Here is a 19,436-nt window from a genome sequence, read left to right as displayed (position 1 = left end):
CTCGTGCCCGACTCTGGTCTCCAGCTCACCCTCTTCGCTGGGCTCTGGGTGGACCGTGGGCTCGGCGCCCCTCCTTCCTGCAGTACTATTGGTGGAGAGGTGGCGGGTAGGCGGTATCTAGCCCGCCGCTGAGCACTCTATTGGTCATAGGGACCGGGAGGCGGGCCGGAGGCGGGTTCGGCCGGGAGGCGGGCGGGGCGGCTGGGGCCGAGCCCAGAGCTCCGGGCGGTCGCATTGTTTTCCTCCGCGGATCTGCGGCGGGAGTAGGGGCTCCCACTCGGACCCAGGACTCTCGTAACCCGACAGCGCCCTGGAGGCTAAATCCAAGTACCATCTAGACGGGACGCTCGTCGCATCTCGCCCGAGCCCCAAACACGGATTGCGAACTCTGTGCAGCGCGGAGCCAGGGGCCGCCCGCTGCTCCCTGGATCTCGCTGACCCGGATCTCGGAGCAAGTACCCTGGGGTAGGGATGTAGCTGCAGGGAGGGGCAGGAGCGCCGCAAGAGGGGGGGGGTCAAGCGTCTGAGTGTCACGGGGACCCGAGTGGGTCCAGCATGCCTGGCAGAGAAAGGGTCGGCGGACTTAGGGTGCGTGCTGGAGGAGGGGACCGTGGCCAAGCCTGGCTGGGCGCAGGGTGTAGGTTTCTTTTCCGACTGGTCGAAGTCGCGTCCCGCTAGATTGGGGGTCAGGAAAGAGGGTATTTTTCTTTTTTCTTTTTTCTTTTTTCTGAGGCGCGCATGATGCAGAGGGTGGAAAGCCCAGCATCTTGCCTCTCCCGCGGGAAACTGAAGCTCCAAGACCTGTGGAGAAGTAGACCCTCTCGACACCCCTGCAGAGATAGCAAAGGGGACAAGTGGTTCTGGACTTTGGTGTCAGGGTTGCCTCTTCGTCCTTGTGCGGGCTGGAGTCCGAGCACTCCCAGGGGGAGGGGTCGGCTTGGGCAAAGAGTCCACGAGTGGAGCCACGGAGAAGCGTCAGTCCGGGTGCCCACCTCCACGCTTCACCTCACGCCTCCCGGGGCTTTGTTAGGCTCGTCTCCCACGGAGGAGAGCGGGCCTGGCGACAGCATCCTAGCTCACCTACCCGCTACGCGCGGGCCTAGGGCCCGCCCTCGGCTGTTCCCAGCCTCTGGCCCTGTTTTCCTAGTCTGGGAGACCCGCCTCTGTCCCCCGACCCCAAATCCCATCCCCACTCGATCTGCGCCTGCAGGCCCCTCCAGCCCCTCCTCTCCGCTAACGTGGCTCTGGGACCCGGTCCCGGTCCAGACATTGCTACCCGCCCCTCCTCGGAGCCCCGGATCCAGTGAGGGGGAGACACGTCGAGCCCCTGGCCCCAGGCCCACCTCACGCTAAGCGCTCCCGAAGCTCCAGACACCTGGTTTATCCACGTTGGGGGTGGGTCGGGGGAGAGTAGGCACAGAGCCTGGGACTGAGAGGGAAGAAAGGGTTTTGAGGCTCAGCACATCCCTGAGCCTCCTGAGGAAGGTGGGCTGGGGCGGGCGACCATGTCTATGGCTTCCTGCTATTGTCCCCGGCCGGCCTCCCGATCCTTTCCCCAGCTTCTCTAGACCCCGGCCATGACCTCGGCCACTCCCCAGAGGTGGTTGTCTGGCTAAAAGGCAAGAAGGGCTTGTTTCATCTCTCCATCAAGGGGAGGATCTGAAAGCAGAAAGAGTGGCCAGGTCTCTCCTTGGGATTTCTCCAGGTCACAGCATGCCTGTCCCTAGGCCAGGGATTGGATGGGAGCCACCCAGATGTTGCTCCCCCAAACAACTATGGGAAGCCCTCTTAAAGATGTATCATACTTGAGTACAGTGGGCCAAGGAAAAGGCCAACCAAGTGTTTTTAGAGGCTGGACAAATCCAGCTTAAAGTGAGCATGTGTGGGGGGTCCTTAGTGTGAGAGGTTAGGGGGGGAGGGAGGCAGGGTTTGCTCTCCGAGGTAGGAAGGGGATGAAGGTACTTGCTATCAGAACATTTTGCCTGGAAATGAAGAGCATGCAAATTAGATGCAAATTAGCCTCTATTGTCCCTAGCTAGGGCGCTTTTTGCAGGAAGGCTGTTGGATTCTGAAGGTTTTAACATGGGAGTGGTCATCAGGCCCCACGACTCCCAGACATCCCTTTTCCCAAGACTGGCCCTGCAGTTCTAGGAGTTTCTGGCTAAAGGCCAAACGCTATCCTCAGTATCTTCCGGTGCAAAACCACCCTCATTTTGCAACCAAACAAAATGTGACCCCAATAGCATCTCCCCCGACACTGACATCAACAGCTTTTCCCCAAATTTGCACATTTACTTTTAAACGATGTGGTAAGGGAGATGTGATTTTTCCCCATCTTTTGTCCCTTCTTCCCTTAGATCTAAAGGCTTCTATCCGCCTTTGTCCCCCACTGGACCCACCACCCCAGGTAAGGAAGAGGCATCAGCCCCCCGAGAGCAGGGGCTAGAAGCAGACTCCGCCAGGGCCCAGGAGGAGGGTCTGGGTGTTCTCCCCACTTGCCAGAGACCAGAGTTGTTTCCAGGGTGAAGATAGCAGTTGCCCAGGGCAACTTGAGGGGGGGGCAGTTAGGAGAGGATAGGTGACAAGTTGCATCCCTTACTGTTCTCCTGGGAGTACCAGCAACCGGAAACAGGGGTTGGGGGAGGGAGGAAGACTTGGCCTTTCAATGGAGGGGTCCCTAGCTTGCTAACTGCTCTGCCTCTGGGGAAGGGGGTCATTAGGTGTTTCTACTCTGTCCCTTCCTCCAGCTCTCTTGGGGACCCACCTGACGTCAGCCTCCCCACCAGTGACGCCAGATTGGGCTTGGGTGGACACTTGGGCCCTGGCTTCAAGAGTGGCATTATTGGGAAGGCAGAAGGGGGCTTGCCCTGTAAGCCCAGTTTCTCCTGGAGACTTGGAATGGACCACTAAGGCTTGTTGTGATCTGTCACAAAAGAAAGGACTCGTAGCTCCCTGACCTGATTAATGGAGTCTCTTCAGCCCCCACTTCAGTTTCTGGGGAAGGCACCACGTCCAGGGGTTCAGGCAGGGCCACTGGCGGGGCTGACGGGTGGGAGGAGCCCCCCTTGCCTCTCCTTTCTCCACACCCGTCTTCTCTTGGACTTTGGGCTACAGTTGCCTGTCATTGAATTATTTATATTTCAATTTCAGAGGCAGCCTGATGAGGGAAGAAGGGAGAGCGGGGCAGGCACAGCCATTTCTCCTCACCCGTCCTCTCTATCCTTCGCTCTGCATAGGGGGTGGGTCTGCTCTTCTCCCCTCACTGAGAACATGCCTTGGTTCTTAGGAGCCAGGGAAGCAACAGGGGGCTCCAGGCTGGGAGGGGGCACAGTGGTCTCGGGAGACAGCTGCAGCCAGAGCTAAATTTAGCCTCTGATCTGGCTTTGATGCAGATTCATTTTTGGCTAAGACAGCCCCTCCATGAACACCCCTTTCCCTCCCTCGCCAGCTTCTTCCTCAGCAATGGGAATGGCCCCTGAAGCATGAGCGTAGGCCAGGTCAGTGACCCCTGGGCAGTTTGTCCCTCTCCTTCTGTTCTTTCTCAGGGTTAGACAGGCCCATGGCTGCCACACAGCTGCCTCTGCTGGGCTCAGTGCCGGCATTACTCCCAGGGTGCTCTGAGGGTCTGTGAGGGGAGGGCACGGCTGGTGCCCTAACCCTCCTCCTGGTGCCAAGGAGTCACTATTTATAATTTTAAGGCTTCGGTGTCTAATTATAGCTGAGAAGGGGTTAGCACGAGGGGGGCCAGGAGGTGTCACCTACTGAATGTCCCAGACCCAGGCAGGAGAGAGGAGGAAGGGCTGGGAGTGGCAGTGGATCTGTTCTGTCCTTACCTGGGGTCACACCGGCAGGCTTCACACTAACCAGTTTGGGCCAGTTGGAGAGAGAAGGGCCTTGAGTGACAGTGACAGCTGGCTGGGAGTGAGGCAGAGATGGTTCTTGTGCCCTACCCCACAGGGTCTTCTGGGGATAGACCTGGGGAGGAGTCTGCCTGCAGCAGGGGTGGAGAGAGCTTAGTCCCTTCCCCCACTTTTCTGTCTCCCCTTCCAGGGCCGGCATATGGGTGAGGGGGTACCCCCTGGGGCTTGAGCTGCCCCGCACAGGATGCCCCGTGCCCCCCACTCCATGCCCTTGCTGCTGCTGCTGCTGTTGCTGTCACTCCCCCATGCCCAGGCTGCCTTTCCCCAGGACCCCATCCCTCTGTTGACCTCTGACCTGCAGGGTGAGTACTCCACCCACTTGGCCCTCGGGGTAGGGGGGGAGCAAGTAGAGAATGAGAAGAGTCGTCCCCCCCATGTGGGAGGCAAGGTGTAGGAATGTTCCCAGCCTCAAGGAGGCAAAGAGAGCGGTCCAGCTCACGTCCATGGAGTGAGTTGGCAGCACAAGTTTCTCATCCCTGGGTTTTGTTTCGTCACTCAGAGGTGGTGTTGCTGGGTGGCTAAAAAAATGTGACCCTAGCTGAGTGAGGTGCACACTTCCGTCCCTGCACTTGGGAGGTTGAGGGAGGAAGCTTGCCACAAGTTTGAGGACAGCCTGAGCTATGTAGCGAGTTCCAGGCCAGCCGGCTTACATGGCAAGACACTGTCTCAATCAGACAAAGGAACCTATAAAGAATGTGAGGTATTAGCCAGACCAAACCATAGCAGGCTTGAATCCCCAGTGGGCTGCTCACTAGCTGTGTGACGTTGGTTAATGTCCTCCAACCTTACTTTTGCCTCAGTTTCCACATCTGTAAAAGGAAGATAATCATAGTGTTCTACCTCATGGAGTATTTAGAGATTAAGTGAGGTAATAGATTTAATACAAATGAGGCACAATCCTGAGAACACTGTCTGGCCAAATTAAGCACTTCATATGTGTGTATTATTCTTGGCTACAGAGTAAAGTCCTGCGTCAGTTCAGTGGTTCCCAACCTCTTTCCTCTCTACCCATCAGAGAGCCTGGTCTCACCATGATAGGAACTGTAAACCCAGTCTTTCTGAGAAGTCTTCACCTGTTTGGGTCTGTGTTACACATGCTAGATTTATAGTAATTTTAGTTGGGCTATTGGGAGTGATTGTTAGGGAATAGATAAGAATAATAGTAAACTTGAGTTGGGGGATGGTAGTGCACACCTTTAATCCCAGTACTCAGGAGGCAGAGTCAGACAGATCTCTGAGTTCGAGGTCAGCCTGGTCTACAGAATGAGTTCCAGGACAGCCATGGCTACACAGAGAAACCCTGTCTGGGGGGCAGGAAGCAAACTCTCCACCAGATGCAGTTCTTATCGTTATATCATTTTTGAGCCTGGGTTCCCCCTAAGCACCAATACCTGTGACTTCTGTGACCAGACCAGGTGGACAATGGAGTTGGTCAGAAGAGGGAGGAGCCTTGAAGGGTGGAGTGGTGAAAAGTCTTGAGGGAGGACTTGAAGAAGAAAAACAAATGCTTTAATTGTGCATATGTGTGTACAGTTGCTGTTGTGTGACAACACTTTTCCCGGGGAGACAAACCCTGGGAGTCCACGACAGACCAAAGTACAGATCCCAGAAAGGCAGTGAGTTTTATTGGGGCTGCTTACAGAAATATAGGTGAGGGGTTACTTACTGGAGCAGGAATGACTCAAAGACAGCTGCATCACCAAAGCCTGCCCCAGGGGGATGACAGCTCGCAAAAGCTGAGGACCTGGAGCACAGCAGTGTGGAAAGTGTCCTTTCCAGGTGTCAGTCCGTCTCTTTCAGGCAGCCTGGCTGGTTTCTGCTTCTTGCTGGTCTGGTCTTGGAGGTTTTTTCTTCTTTTCTCTGCAGCCCAGCTTCACTTCCTCGGAGGGGGACTCTGAGCTTTTATTGTTTACTCTGCCCTTCGTGAATCTGGTCGGTTTCAGGGAGTTCTTGATGCTCTTTTTAGTTATTTACCTCCCTGCTTAAGGAGCTCCCTGGCAGGATGGAATGTTTTAGTTTCATGGAAGTCAGAGGATGTAGGTCTCCTGGAGTTGGAGCTGAAGGTGGTGGTGAGCCAATTGATGTGGGTGCTGGGAATTGAACTCTGGACATTTGGAAGAGCAGTGCATGCTCTTAAGTACTACGCCATCTCCAGCTCCTTGAAAGGAACTTCCTAATACAGAGGTGGCAGACAGACTCGATATAAACCCTGCTGCCTGCCTGGTAGTCATGTAAGTCCCTCCATGTGCCAAGCCTTGAACTGGGGCCTATGTGAGTATAAGGCTAATATATTTAAGCAAGACATATCATTCAAATAACTCACAGTGTCTGGTTAAAATTAAACGCTCAGTTGAAGTTGTTTTTGTATTAGTTTGTTTAACATCTACGGGGGTGCACATGCCATGGTGAATGAGAGGAGATGAAAGGACAGCTTGGGGAATTGGTTCTTTGCTTCCACTATTTGCACTCGGGTAGTCAGGCTTGGCTGCAAGTGTCTTTACCCTCAGAGACACTTCACTGCCCCCCCCGCATACTGTATACAGGCGTCTTGCATTGCATACTGGTTTGATACGTGCTGTGTAACCAAGGCTGACCTTGGGCTCTCAGCAATCCTCCTGCCTCAGCCTCCCCAGGGCTGGTGTGCACCACTGGTATTGTTTTAGTAACAGATTTTGGGCCTCTTTTCTCTCCTGTTCTGTCCATTGCTTGATTTTCTCTGGTAGGAAAGGGAGTTGGAAAGTGTGTATTATCTCAGCTGCCATGCTCTAGGTTCTTCTCCGTTATCCTGGTTCCGGGGCCTGGAGGAGGATGCTGTGGCTGCAGAACTTGGGCTGGACTTTCAGCGATTCCTGACCTTGAACCGGACCTTGCTTGTGGCCGCCCGGTAAAATGGCCGAGGCACAGTTGTGGGGCAGACATGCATGCTCCTGGGCAGACATGGGACCTGCATGGCCACTGCAGCATCTTGCAGGGGACACATGCAGGTGCACAAGCCATGGGACTTGGACATGCTTGGACCCAGAGATCAGATGCCAAGGCGTGGAGTAAGGGGGAGGATAGGGAGCAGGAACTTTGTGTGGCTTGGCCCTGAGCAGGTGAACATGGGTAAGCAGGGGACTAAGGAGCTCAGGCAGGCAGGTGCCTCAGCTCAGCTCTGACCCCTCCTTACCTACCCTTCAGGGATCACGTTTTCTCCTTCGATCTTCAAGCCCAAGAAGAAGGGGAGGGGCTGGTGCCCAACAAGGTGAGGGGCTATATGCGAGGAGGTGCAGGCAGGGAGACAAAGCTGGGAAAGGTGTAACGGGGGTCCTGTGGGTTGAAAAAGCACCTAAAAGGAGTCCTAATGTGAGGAGGGGTCCTGGCTGCCCCATGACCTCTCCTGGATTTCTCTTTTCAGTTTCTGACATGGAGGAGCCAAGATATGGAGAACTGTGCTGTCCGGGGGAAGCTGACGGTGAGGACTGGAGTGTAATTGGAGGGACGGCCAGGGCTGCCTCCAGGTAGTCGCTACCTCGATCATCCCTTACCCCTTCTCCATCCCAGCCCAGACAGCAGAGGGAAGGGCAGAGAATTCACACTTTCTAGTTCCCTTTACACACCCTGGGAAAAAGAGGAGGAGCTTCAGAGCAACCAAAGAGCCTGGTGGAGGCTAACGGCCAGTAGGCAGCTTGAGACTGTAGCCACATTGCTGTGGCTCAAGACTGGCTGCTGCCCTATTTCCTGTGACCCTTAACTTCAGTCCCAGGCTTGTCACTAACCTAGAACTTTGGGTTCTCTAGGACGAATGCTACAACTACATCCGTGTCCTCGTTCCCTGGGACTCGCAGACACTCCTTGCCTGTGGAACAAACTCATTCAGCCCCGTGTGCCGCAGCTATGGGGTACAAAGGAAGAGGGCTGGGAGGAGATTCCAAAATAAGCAATCAGTTTGATGGGAAGAGATGGGCATCTGGGCATGCTTGGAATGCAGGAGTGCAGATGGGGCTGGGGAAGGAGGGAGAGTGGGCTGTGGGACCATACTTCTAAGACCCCAAGGTTCCAGGAACCCGCCTCCTCTGTCCCCAGATAACTTCGCTGCAACAGGAGGGTGAGGAGCTCAGTGGGCAAGCTCGATGTCCCTTTGATGCCACCCAGTCAAATGTGGCCATCTTTGCAGGTGTGCACCTGGGCATGTGAAAAGCATGTGGCTGGAAGGAGCTTTTCTCCCAACTTGGTCTTTCCCCCATGTCCTTGAGTGGAGGGTAGGAGGGCTGGGAGCAGGCCTCAGCAGTGTGTGGGCATACCAGTTGCAGGTCTTGAGCTCCAACTCCTCCCGCCCCCCTCACCCCTCCAGAGGGCAGTTTGTACTCAGCCACAGCAGCAGATTTCCAGGCCAGCGATGCTGTAGTTTACAGAAGCCTTGGACCTCAGCCCCCACTCCGCTCTGCCAAGTATGACTCCAAGTGGTTGCGAGGTCAGTCATCCTGGGGGTCAGCCTGTGCCTGGGGGTTCACCAGGACTGTACAGGGCAGTGGCAGGGAGTTCATGGATGGGCAGGGAGAGAGTATAGGGCACAAGTCCCTGAGCATGTCTGGTGTCCCTTCCTGTCATGTCCTACCTCAGAGCCACATTTTGTTTACGCTCTGGAGCATGGAGACCACGTCTACTTCTTCTTCCGAGAGGTCTCTGTGGAGGATGCCCGGCTGGGGAGGGTAAGGAGTTGGGCACAGGGGTGGGCAGCTGGAAGACTCTTCTGGGTCCTAAGGACAGTCCTCGGTCTTTATCCCCATGACATATTCCTTGGACTCAACCCCTCCCCACACCCCTCTGCATAGTCTTCAGCTCTCATCTGCCATATCTGACCACATTCTCATCTCGACCCAAACTGACCTAGCACGCCTTTCCCTGTCTTTGCTGTGACCCCTGTAGTTCCCTTTGAGGCTCCTAACTCATGCCATACCTTACGACCAACTGCCACGTGGCTCTCTCCTTTCAATATCTTCTCTCAGGTGCAGTTTTCCCGGGTAGCCCGGGTGTGTAAACGTGACATGGGTGGCTCACCTCGGGCCTTGGATCGACACTGGACATCTTTCCTTAAGCTGAGGCTCAACTGCTCTGTCCCTGGGGACTCTGCCTTCTACTTTGACGTCTTACAGGCCTTAACTGGGCCTGTGAACCTGCACGGCCGCTCTGCTCTCTTTGGGGTCTTCACTACTCAGACTAATAGGTGTGTGATCTGGTTCCCGACCCTCCTAACATCCAAATTCTCCGTTCAGTGCGTGCTGCGGAGGAAGCTCCAAGCAAGGCCAGTCTGCTGTCCTGGCCACCTTTTCCCGTCTCTGCCTCCCAACAAAGGGCAGCTACCACAGCTTCCCTGGCAGGCACTGTGTGCAACCCTGTTAACACCTACCTTAAATCAATCTTTCCTGGCTTCCTCAGCATTCCTGGGTCTGCAGTCTGCGCCTTCTACCTGGATGATATTGAGCGCGGGTTTGAGGGCAAGTTCAAGGAGCAGAGAAGTCTGGATGGGGCCTGGACTCCTGTGTCTGAGGACCGAGTCCCCTCACCCAGGTACCCCGGATAGAGGTGGCGTTCATGGGGGAGAAGCAGGGCTTGTTCATAATATTGGGTTGTGAGGAAGGCTGAGGTCACTGTGGCTTAGCGGTGCGGCCAGCACGGGGTTGGACTAAGGAAGGGAAGCAGCGGTGCAAATGTGTGTTTGCGGGGCAGGAAAGGTTACCAGCCGTGTTTGAGCACGGGGGGACATGGCTTAATTAACCCCCATTCTCTACCCTAAGGCTCCCCTTCCCATGTGCCCACCAGGCCAGGGTCCTGTGCAGGTGTGGGTGGAGCTGCCTTGTTCTCCTCCTCTCAAGACCTCCCTGATGATGTCCTGCTCTTCATCAAGGCACACCCACTGCTGGATCCTGCTGTGCCGCCTGCCACCCATCAACCTCTCCTCACGCTCACCAGCAGGTAATCGCTGCCTCCTGCCCTCAACCCGCTCTTTGCTCTTTTCTCCTGCGGGGTCCACGATGGCATGGGGGTGGGGCTTGTGAAGAGTAAGAGTGGGAGCCAGGGCCTCTGGGCTGCCCTTGGAAGGCTCGCACTGTCCTCACCTGAAGCCTGTCACTCCAGGGCTCTTCTGACCCAGGTAGCTGTGGATGGCATGGCTGGGCCCCACAGAAATACTACAGTCCTGTTTCTTGGCTCCAATGATGGGACAGTACTGAAGGTGCTACCTCCGGGGGGGACAGTCTCTGGGACCTGAGCCTATCATATTAGAAGAGATTGATGCCTACAGCCCTGCCCGGTGAGTTCTTTGTGGGGCAGGTCCCTGCAGGGTGGGGGTGGGATGGGGTGGGGGATGGGTGGGTACTCCAGTGTTGGTTGGCAGAACTGGAGGCCTTGAGGTAGGGACAGGATTTGGTGAGAGCTCCACTGTGTTGGTTAGGGTGGTTCCGTAGGTTGTGCTCAAGTGTTCTGTGCACCCTCTCCGCTTGTCAATCTTTGCACCCATAGGCTCGGAAAAGACAGCCTTGCCTTCCCCGTGCTGATTCCTTATGGCCTCACATTAGGTGCAGAGGGAAGCGCTCAGCCCAAGCTGCACGGCGGATCACAGGGCTGGAGCTGGACACGGAGGGTCACAGGCTCTTTGTGGCCTTTCCTGGGTGCATCGTCTACCTCCCTCTCAGCCGCTGTGCCCGGCATGGGGCTTGTCAGAGGTGAGAAGAGCTTAAGGTCAGATGCTGCCTGCCTACGCTTCCTGGGCTAGTAGGAGCACAGAAAAATCCCCAAGTCTTGAGGGTGGCAAGGAAATGGAGACGGTTGGAGGAGAGGTAGGGTGCCTTGGGTCGTCTGGAAGTGTGCAGCAACTAGGGTCAGGAACAGATCCGGGGGAGCCGGGCGTTGGTGGCGCACGCCTTTAATGCCAGCACTCGGGAGGCAGAGGCAGGCGGATCTCTGTGAGTTCCAAGCCAGCCTGGCCTATAAGAGTGAGGTCCAGGACAGCCTCCAAAGCCATAGAGAAACCCTGTCTCGAAAAAACAAAACAAAACAAAACAAGAACAACAAAAACCAGATTGGGATGGATGGAAATGTAAGGCTGGGAGTTCCTTGTATATCAGGGTGAGCAGAAAAGGCATGGAATGAAAGGGGTACCAGCCTCACACAACTCAGTCTCCCTTAGGAGCTGCCTGGCTTCTCAGGACCCATACTGTGGATGGCATCGATCGAGAGGCTGTGTGGATATCCGGGGACCTGGTGGGTAAGTGAGGAGCTGGAACTCCGGAGGAGAGTGTTTGGCACAGTGTAGCGCCACAGTGAGCCACCTCCCTTTCTTTCTAGGACTGACGTGGATGTGATGGGGAACCAGGAATCCGTGGAGCATGGTGACTGCCAAGGTAAACACCAGGGACGGCTGCAGGCACAGCGAGAGCTGCATGTGGCTCTGATGGCCCGGGCATGTGTCTTTCTCTGTCAGTTCTTCATGAGCTTCCCCTCTGTCTCATAGATGGAGCTACTGGGAGTCAGTCCGGCCCTGGAGATTCTGCTTATGGTAAGTCTTCTGGGCCCCAGTTTCCTCTCCCGTGCTTAGTCCACAAACCAAATCTGTTTGGGCTATAAGCAGGCCAGCACCCTCAACAGCCAGAGGAGACACTGGAACTCCAAAGGGGAGGGGCTTGGTGGTGTCAGGGCGGCGTGCATAAGTCTCACTGGCTCTGACCTGGTCTCTGTTACCAGTGCTTCTGGGTCCTGGCCCTTCCCTTGAGACCCCCAGTTCCCCCAGTGATGCCCACCCAGGGCCCCAGTCTTCCACTCTTGGAGCTCACACGCAGGGTAAGGGGGTTGCCTGGGAGGGGCAGAGTGCAGTGTGGCGCTACTGAGTCTTTTAGAATTCTAAGCCGGGTGCTGATTGGTGCTTGATGCCCACTAACACCTGTGTGGAACCTCCCTTCACGCAGCTGGGCATCCCAGCCTGTGGCCTGCCTGCACAGGCAGTTTGGCAGATGTTCTTGGCATGGCTACAGGGGCTAGAACTGGGCAGGGGATACCCCAGACCCGTGCTCTAGCCTGTGTGTGTAGGAACCCTGGGAAAACGACTTCTGAGACTGTGGCGCCAAGCTGAGCAGCAGCATGAGAACTTGCTGTTGGCCCGTTCCGTGCGCCACCCACCCCTAAATTAGGCTGAGCCGCCTCCCTCCTCCTTCTTGGTCGGCAGGCGTGCGCAGGGACCTTACCCCAGCTTCGGCCTCCCGCTCCATCCCCGTGCCACTCCTCCTGGCCTGTGTGGCGGCGGCCTTCGCCCTGGGCGCCTCAGTCTCCGGCTTCTTGGTGTCCTGTGCTTGTCGCCGCGCGCACAGCCATCGGAGCAAGGACATCGAGACCCCAGGGCTGCCGCGCCCTCTCTCCCTTCGCAGTCTGGCCCGGCTGCACGGTGGCGGTCCCGAGCCCCCGCCTCCGCCCAAGGATGGAGAAGCGGCGCAAACGCCACAGCTCTACACTACCTTCCTGCCTCCGCCCGAGGGCGAGCCCCCACCCGAGCTGGCCTGCCTGCCCACCCCCGAGTCCACGCCCGAGCTGCCGGTGAAGCACCTCCGGGCCTCCGGGGGTCCCTGGGAGTGGAACCAGAACGGGAACAACGCCTCGGAGGGCCCCGGCCGCCCACGGGGCTGCAGTGCGTCGGGCGGGCCCGCGCCGCGCGTGCTGGTGAGGCCGCCGCCGCCGGGCTGCCCCGGGCAGGCGGTGGAGGTGACCACGCTGGAGGAACTGCTGCGCTACCTGCACGGCCCGCAGCCGCACAGGAAGGCCACCGAACCCCTCGCCTCGGCCCCGTTCGCCTCGCGGCCGCCTGCCCCGGAGCCGGGCGCGGCCCTGTTCGCGGACTCCAGCCCGCTGCCGCGGGACTGCGTGCCGCCACTGAGGCTCGACGTGCCACCCGAGGGCAAGCGCGCCGCTCCGGGCGGGCGGCCCGCCCTCTCGGCCCCGGCCCCGCGCCTGGGCGTCGGCCGCAGATTGCCCTTCCCCACGCACCGTGCGCCCCCGGCCCTGCTCACGCGAGTCCCCTCGGGAGGCCCGGCCAGGTACTCCGGGGGGCCCGGGAGGCACCTCCTGTACCTGGGCCGGCCCGACGGCTGCCGCGGCCGCTCGCTGAAGAGGGTGGACGTGAAGTCCCCGCTGTCCCCCAAGCCGCCCCTCGCCGCCTCGACGCAGCCCGCGCCGCACGGCGGCCATTTTAACTTCTGACAGAAGCTGCTAGCGCCCGTCCAGGCGCTGGAGGCCCAGGCCTGCGGAGGCCGCCGGCCTTCCCGGACTCCGAGAGTCTCCCGGGGCCCCTCTCGCCTCGGTTTATTTATTGACTGTCTTTTCCCCGTCCTAGAGAGGCCAGTGAGAGGCGAGGAGCTCGCCGCTCGGAGCGCCAGCATTTCAGGGGACCTGGCCGACTCCCACTCCCCGCTCCCTTCCAGCCACGCTGCCTTAAGTCGCCGCTCCGGGCTCCCGCGGACTGGGCCCCGGGCGGGCCGGCCGGGGCTGGAGCCGCGCGCTGTGTACAGGGTCCTCGGGCCTCCCGGGGCCGGGCCGTGCCGCCTCCTACTGTGTAGGAGCCCCCGCTTCCCAATACAGCCAAGTCCCCCAGCCGCCGCCTGACTTCTCTCGCGGTGCGGGAGGGAAAGGAGGGCGGGGCCGCGCGGCCCTTTGGGTGCCTGTGCCCCTGAATGTCTGCCTCCACTTCACCCCGGCCCCCAGGTCTCTCCGGAGCAATTGGCTTGGCAGCTGTCCCACCGGGGTTAATCAGGAAAGGTTTCCTGAAGGAGGCAAGCGAAGACATGGTGTGTGTGGGGCGGCGGGAGGGTGAGCCAGGGCCCAGGAGAGCCGTGGTGCAGATTGGAGGTGCAGGGGAAGGCACTCAGCGGGTCTCTGCGTAGAGAGAGGGCAGGCACCTTTTCAAGGCCTACACTATGGGGTGGGGGAGGGAACTTTTGGAGAAATAAAACGAAGCTGCTGCGTGATTTGAATCTCACATCAGCAAATCTGTCCTAAAAGAGAACTTGGCTTAGGTGGTTGGGTCTCTTGAGTAGCACGCTGCAAACACAACAATAAAAACCGACAGAAGATGATTCCTGTTAGAAGAAAGGGTTTGCCCCAGCAGTGAGTTCCCTAGGGGGCGGTTCCAGCTGCAAGGTAGCCCAGGGCTCGAGCGACTGAGGTGTGTGTGCCCTCCTTGCGGCTACTTTATGCTGGTCGCAGATAACTGCACAATATCCCGAGTACCAAAGGGAGGGATGACCGGAACGCTTGTCCCACCCACCATCCTGGCGCTAGGAACTTTTAAGACCTCCCACGGGTGCTGGCTGAGCTGGAGGATTTGCAAATCTGGAATTTGACAGGCGCGTTGCGGCAGAATCCGTTCTGCTCCAGCTCCAGGCCACTTCCCGTTGGCGCCTCCTAGAGGTCCGACCAAGCCCTGCACCTGAATGAGCCTCCAGCTCTCTGGTTGCTTACTTCTGAGAACTATTTGGCCAATAGTCTGGGTGTATTATTTACCTCTTCACATTTACCCTCGAGATCATAACTCTGCCGTAAGCTTCCTTTCTCATCTGAAATAATAGAGTCGAGAGGCTCAAGTACTATAATGTGCAAATGCCTTGTGAAAGAAATCGTGAAATGATGGTTCCTTTGTCTCACTAGTTTAGCTCTCTGAATGCCTCTTTAAAAAAAAGATTTATCTATTATGTATACAGTGTTCTGTCTGCATGTATCCCTGCAGACCAGAAGAGGGCACCAGAGCTCATTATGGATGGTTGTGATCCATCATATGGTTGCTGGGAATTGAACTCAGGACCTCTCTGAATGTCTCTTGATGCAGCTCAGTTAAACTAATTGGCCAAGGGTCCTTCAGACTTTAACATCTCTTTAGTTTGGCGATTTTTTTGGTTGGGTTCAGCTTATTCCTCCTTGGGGACCTTACTTAAGCTAATATGCACCGGGGCGGTTGCTAGTACCCTAAACAGTGCTAAGGTACAAGGTAGGAGGGTTACCGTTTTCAGTAACCTGGCTGCATTAATTAATCTCTTCAAAACGTGATAGCTGTGTAGAGTACATCTGTAAATGGTGCATGAAAACCATGAATTCTGGGCTGTAGCTAGTCTCTCTCCAAAGATGAAGAGGGAGAGAGCAAGATGGTTCTGTGGGTAAAGTGCCTGCCTGGTAAGCTGGGCCACCAGAAGACCTTAGTGCATAGAGAACCAACTCTCGTGAGTTATCCCCAGGCCTCCATATGTGCCTTTGGCATGCCCTCTCCCCATCTCTCTCTCAATGCACAAACCCTAAGAGATGAGACGCTTGGGATACAGCTCTGTAGGTAGCATGGGAGCATGTACTGGCACTGAACTCTCAGTTCTAACTCAAGCACGGCATTCAACTGAGTGGTGGTGCATGCCTGTAATTCTGCACTCTGGAAGCAGAGGCAGGCTTACTGTGAAATGGACCGCAGCTCGGGGTATGATGTCATATCAGAAAGGAAAGGAAAGAAGGAACTAAAACTAATCACTTAGAGGCAGAGGTAGATAGAGAGTGTAAGGCCAGCCTGGTCTACATAAGCAACTTCCAGGTGCTAACCAGAGCAATACAGTGAGACCCTGCACCCCCCCCAAAAAAAGCTAAAAAATAGAAGTACAGTGTCTGTATGGGATTGATTCTAGGAGAGTTGCCACGTCTTAAAAAGAAAAAAAATCTAGATATTCAAGTCCTTAAAATAAAGGACATGACTGTGCATGTGCCCCGTGCCCAGCCTCCAGTATGCTGTAGATCATCTCTACATTATTCTAATACAAGGTAAATGACAACACTCCTGTGTGTTTTGAAAGTAGGCTGTACTCCAATATGTGGAAGATGCCACCGTTGAACTGATCTGTGTCTTAGACTAGCAAGTGCTAGGATTGCAGATAGGAGTCTCAGTGTGAATAATTGTACCATATTATTTAGGAGATAATGATGAGAAAAAAATCCCCAAACATGTTGAGTACACATACAATTTTCCACAAATATTTTTTATTTGTGTAGATAAATGCTCTATCACAGAGCTACAGCCCAGTTTTAATCTTGGGTTTCCTTGCAGGCAGCAGCAATGCACAGGTCCACGTCCTGACTGTTCATTTACCAGTTTTTAAAGAGACTGTTTACTTCTGTAGCTGGGAACCAAGAGCAAGCAAAACCAAATGTGTTGCAGAAAGAACAATTCCCAGGGCCCTTCTATAAAACATTTGGAGTTTAACGAATCTCTACAACCTCTCCCCATTTTTCTGTGTAGCCCCGGGGGTCTTGGAACTCACTTTGCAGACCAGGCTGACCTCAAACTCACAGAGATGCACATGCCTCTGCTCCTGAGTGCTGGGATTGAAGGCCTGTAACGCCACCACTGACTAAGTGTTATTCTTTGACCTTTTTGTCTGTATGTATTGGCACTTAAGAAGCTCAATGGATCTGGATTTCCTGGAGCTGGAGGTAGACACAGTAAGCCACCCTATGGGTGCTGGGAATTGAACCCGGGTCCTCAGAAAGACTGACAGTGCTCTTACATTGAGCCATCTCTTCAGTCCTTAATTTCTTTTTTAAGGATGGAAAGAACTTATGATAACAGGGACTTGTAAAGCATGTAAATATATAGGATTAAATTAAGCAGTTTAGCTAGGTGTGTGGTAGTCCGATGTTGCTTCGCTTCCTTTGGAGTCTGAGTTGAGAGCATTGTGAATCCAAGGCAAGCCTGGGCAACATAGCCTCCCTTACCACCTCCCCAAAGCCCCACAATTAAGTGTTCTGCAGGACATGGTTATTTGCCCAAAATAACATGGGCCACCAAGGATGCAATTCATTATTAGTCATGAAAACTTCTACTGGCAGATTATAATACTGGATCATAAATTCAGGGTAAGTTGCAGACATTATTGCTGAAGGTAGATATATAGACAAACGTGCCCTCCTATAAGTTCAATTAAGGGATCTGCTGGGTGGGGTTTTGTTTTTGTTTTTCAGGGTCTCATGTATCTCAGGCTGGCATTGAACTTCTGACCCTCCCGCCTCCGCCTCCCTTTCTTAAATGCTGGGATTACAGGGATGTGTCTGTACTGCTGGTCGGTAGTCTAAAAGTCACACTATCAGCCCGCTTTGTCATTAGGAAAAGCAGAATGTGACAGCGGCCTCATCCTCGGGGATCTCTGAGCTAATTTCTCAGAGGCATCCTAGGAGATTATGAGGAAACCAGGGCCCCAGCAGGCTGAGGCCATCAGGTGTCTAAGGCTTTGGGGACCTGAGACTCAAAAGGTTCCACAATCAAGAACGCTTCAAAGGCTGTTCAGCACCTTGGGTTCTTTGGGGGCCAAGTCACAAGAGCCTGAACTATTTATTACTCGGGGTTGCTGCTTCTTAATGCTGCCACCTCAAGCTCTGGAACACGCAGACAGGCATGAGTCATTGCCACCTGACCCAGCAGGTGACCCTTTAGAAGGGTTGACCCATTAAGTTTGAGGTTATACAGGCTGGGCATCCTCAGGTGCAGGGTACTTGCCTGCTGCCCGAAGCTCTACATTGGCTCCCTAGCACTGTGTTAACAGATGCAGCGGTTGTAATCCCAGCACCAGGAGGGATGTGAGTAGAGTCAGGAGGATCAGAAATTCAAGATAATGCTGGGCATTGAGTTTGAGGCTCACCTGGGAAACATGAGAGCCTGTCCCAAAACAGAAAAGGAGGCAAAAAGCTTATATACACAAAGCCAGGTTTGGTGGCACAGGCATATAATCCTCAGAAAGTGGAGGCAGTAGACTGCCGTGAATCAGAGGACACAGCAAGACCTTGTTAAAGAGAAAGACTGTCGTGCTAGCTGGAGACAGAGATTGCCTTCAGAGGAGCAGTGACTTGGGGAAAGGAATTAATGGAGGTGAGGGTGACTTCAAGAGATACTGATAAGTTTAGTTCAGTCCTTTTTTGTTGTTTCTGACTTTTTTTTTTTTTTTTTTTTTTTTTTTTTGGTTTTTCGAGACAGGGTTTCTCTGTGGCTTTGGAGGCTGTCCTGGAACTCGCTTGGTAGTCCAGGCTGGTCTTGAGTTTACAGAGATCCGCCTGCCTCTGCCTCCCGAGTGCTGGGATTAAAGGCGTGTGCCACCAACGCCCGGCGTTGTTTCTGACTCCTAAACTTTTCATCTATCGGTGTTTTGTGCGTGTGTCTGCACCACATGTACCTAGTGTCCATGGAGGCCAGAAAAGACCATCAAATCCCCTGGAACTAGTTATAGATGGTTGCTAGCTTCCACATGGGTGCTGGGACTTGAACCTGGGTCCTCTGGAAGAACAGCCAGTGCTCTTAGTCACTGAGTCACCTGGCCCCTGTTTTGGATTTTAAAACATTTTTAAAGACTTATTTTTATGTACCACGTGTACCTGGTACCTGCAGAGGGCAGAAGGTGCCACACCCTGGAGCCCCTGGAACTGGAGTTATATAAGCATCCAGGTAGGTGCTGAGAATCAAACTTGGGACCCTCTGCAAGAGCAGTAAATATGCTCTTAACCGCAGAGCCATCTCCCAAGCCCCACCTCTACTTTCTTAGAGGCAATCAGAGATGAATTTCGATGCCTAAAGCTGTCCAACTAGTTGGCTCAGCCAGTGAAGGCACTTGCCACCAAGCCTTTTTATCCAGTCTGGGACCTCAGCCCATGGAATGATGCCACCCACATTTAGCGTGGGTCTTTCTACCTCAACCCAATCCAGAAACTCCCTCACAGACTTGCCAGTGGCTTGTGTCTTAAGTGATTCTAGGTCCTGTCAAACTGACAGTACCAGCAGTCACAATACTGGTGAGCCTTCTCTCCAACATCACCTTTCCTTTTTTTTTTTTTTTTTTTTTTTTTTGGTTTTTCGAGACAGGGTTTCTCTGTGGCTTTGGAGGCTGTCCTGGAACTCGCTCTTATAGACCAGGCTGGTCTCGAACTCACAAAGATTTGCCTGCCTCTGCCTCCCGAGTGCTGGGATTAAAGGCGTGCGCCACCAATGCCCGGCCAACATTACCTTTCTTTAGCATAGTAACTTGCTTCAAAAAAAAATCTTGCCAGGCTGTGGGAGTGCACGCCTTTAATCCCAGCACTTGGGAGGAACAGACAGGTGCATCTCTGTGAGTTCAAGGTCAACCTAGTCTACAAAGCATGTTCTAGGACAGGCTCCAGAGCTACACAGAGAAACCCTGTCTCAGAAAACCAAATGACTCAATCACTCAATCAATCAATCTTGCCAGGGGGTGGCATACACCTTTAATTCCCACACTTGGGAAGCAGAGGCAGGTGGATCTCTGTGAGTTTGAGGCCAGCCTAGTCTACAGATCAAGATCTAGGACAGCTAGTGGTGTTACACAGAGAAACCCTGTCTCGAAAAACAAGACAAAAACCAAACAAACAGAAAAGCGTATTTAAGGGGCTGTTGAGATGGCTCAACAGTTAAGAGTTAAGCCGGCTCTTCCAGAGGACCAGGGAGGGATTCCCAGCACCCATAGC

The 19,436-nt window shown here is 54.7% G+C and overlaps 1 protein-coding gene across 1 annotated transcript; it reads left to right on the top strand.

Annotated features, from left to right (window-relative positions):
- The first annotated feature begins 190 nt into the window (after positions 1 to 190).
- Sema6c (semaphorin 6C) lies at positions 191 to 13,915 on the top strand. The gene is given in 21 exon segments (XM_013123824.3): positions 191 to 465; positions 2,358 to 2,407; positions 4,051 to 4,222; positions 6,690 to 6,804; positions 7,101 to 7,164; positions 7,318 to 7,374; positions 7,700 to 7,801; positions 7,986 to 8,076; positions 8,254 to 8,373; positions 8,523 to 8,611; positions 8,909 to 9,126; positions 9,339 to 9,470; positions 9,723 to 9,875; positions 10,038 to 10,146; positions 10,148 to 10,212; positions 10,478 to 10,624; positions 11,089 to 11,166; positions 11,247 to 11,302; positions 11,413 to 11,457; positions 11,643 to 11,738; positions 12,121 to 13,915. Coding segments are annotated over 19 exon segments (2,880 nt in total). The 5' UTR covers positions 191 to 465; positions 2,358 to 2,407; positions 4,051 to 4,104; the 3' UTR covers positions 13,146 to 13,915.
- The last annotated feature ends 5,521 nt before the right edge of the window (positions 13,916 to 19,436 follow it).

This window comes from Mesocricetus auratus, unplaced genomic scaffold (genome assembly GCF_017639785.1).
Source record: "Mesocricetus auratus isolate SY011 unplaced genomic scaffold, BCM_Maur_2.0 Super-Scaffold_100009, whole genome shotgun sequence".
Classification (NCBI taxonomy): Eukaryota; Metazoa; Chordata; class Mammalia; order Rodentia; family Cricetidae; genus Mesocricetus; species Mesocricetus auratus.
This window is presented reverse-complemented; position numbering and strand designations above follow the sequence as displayed.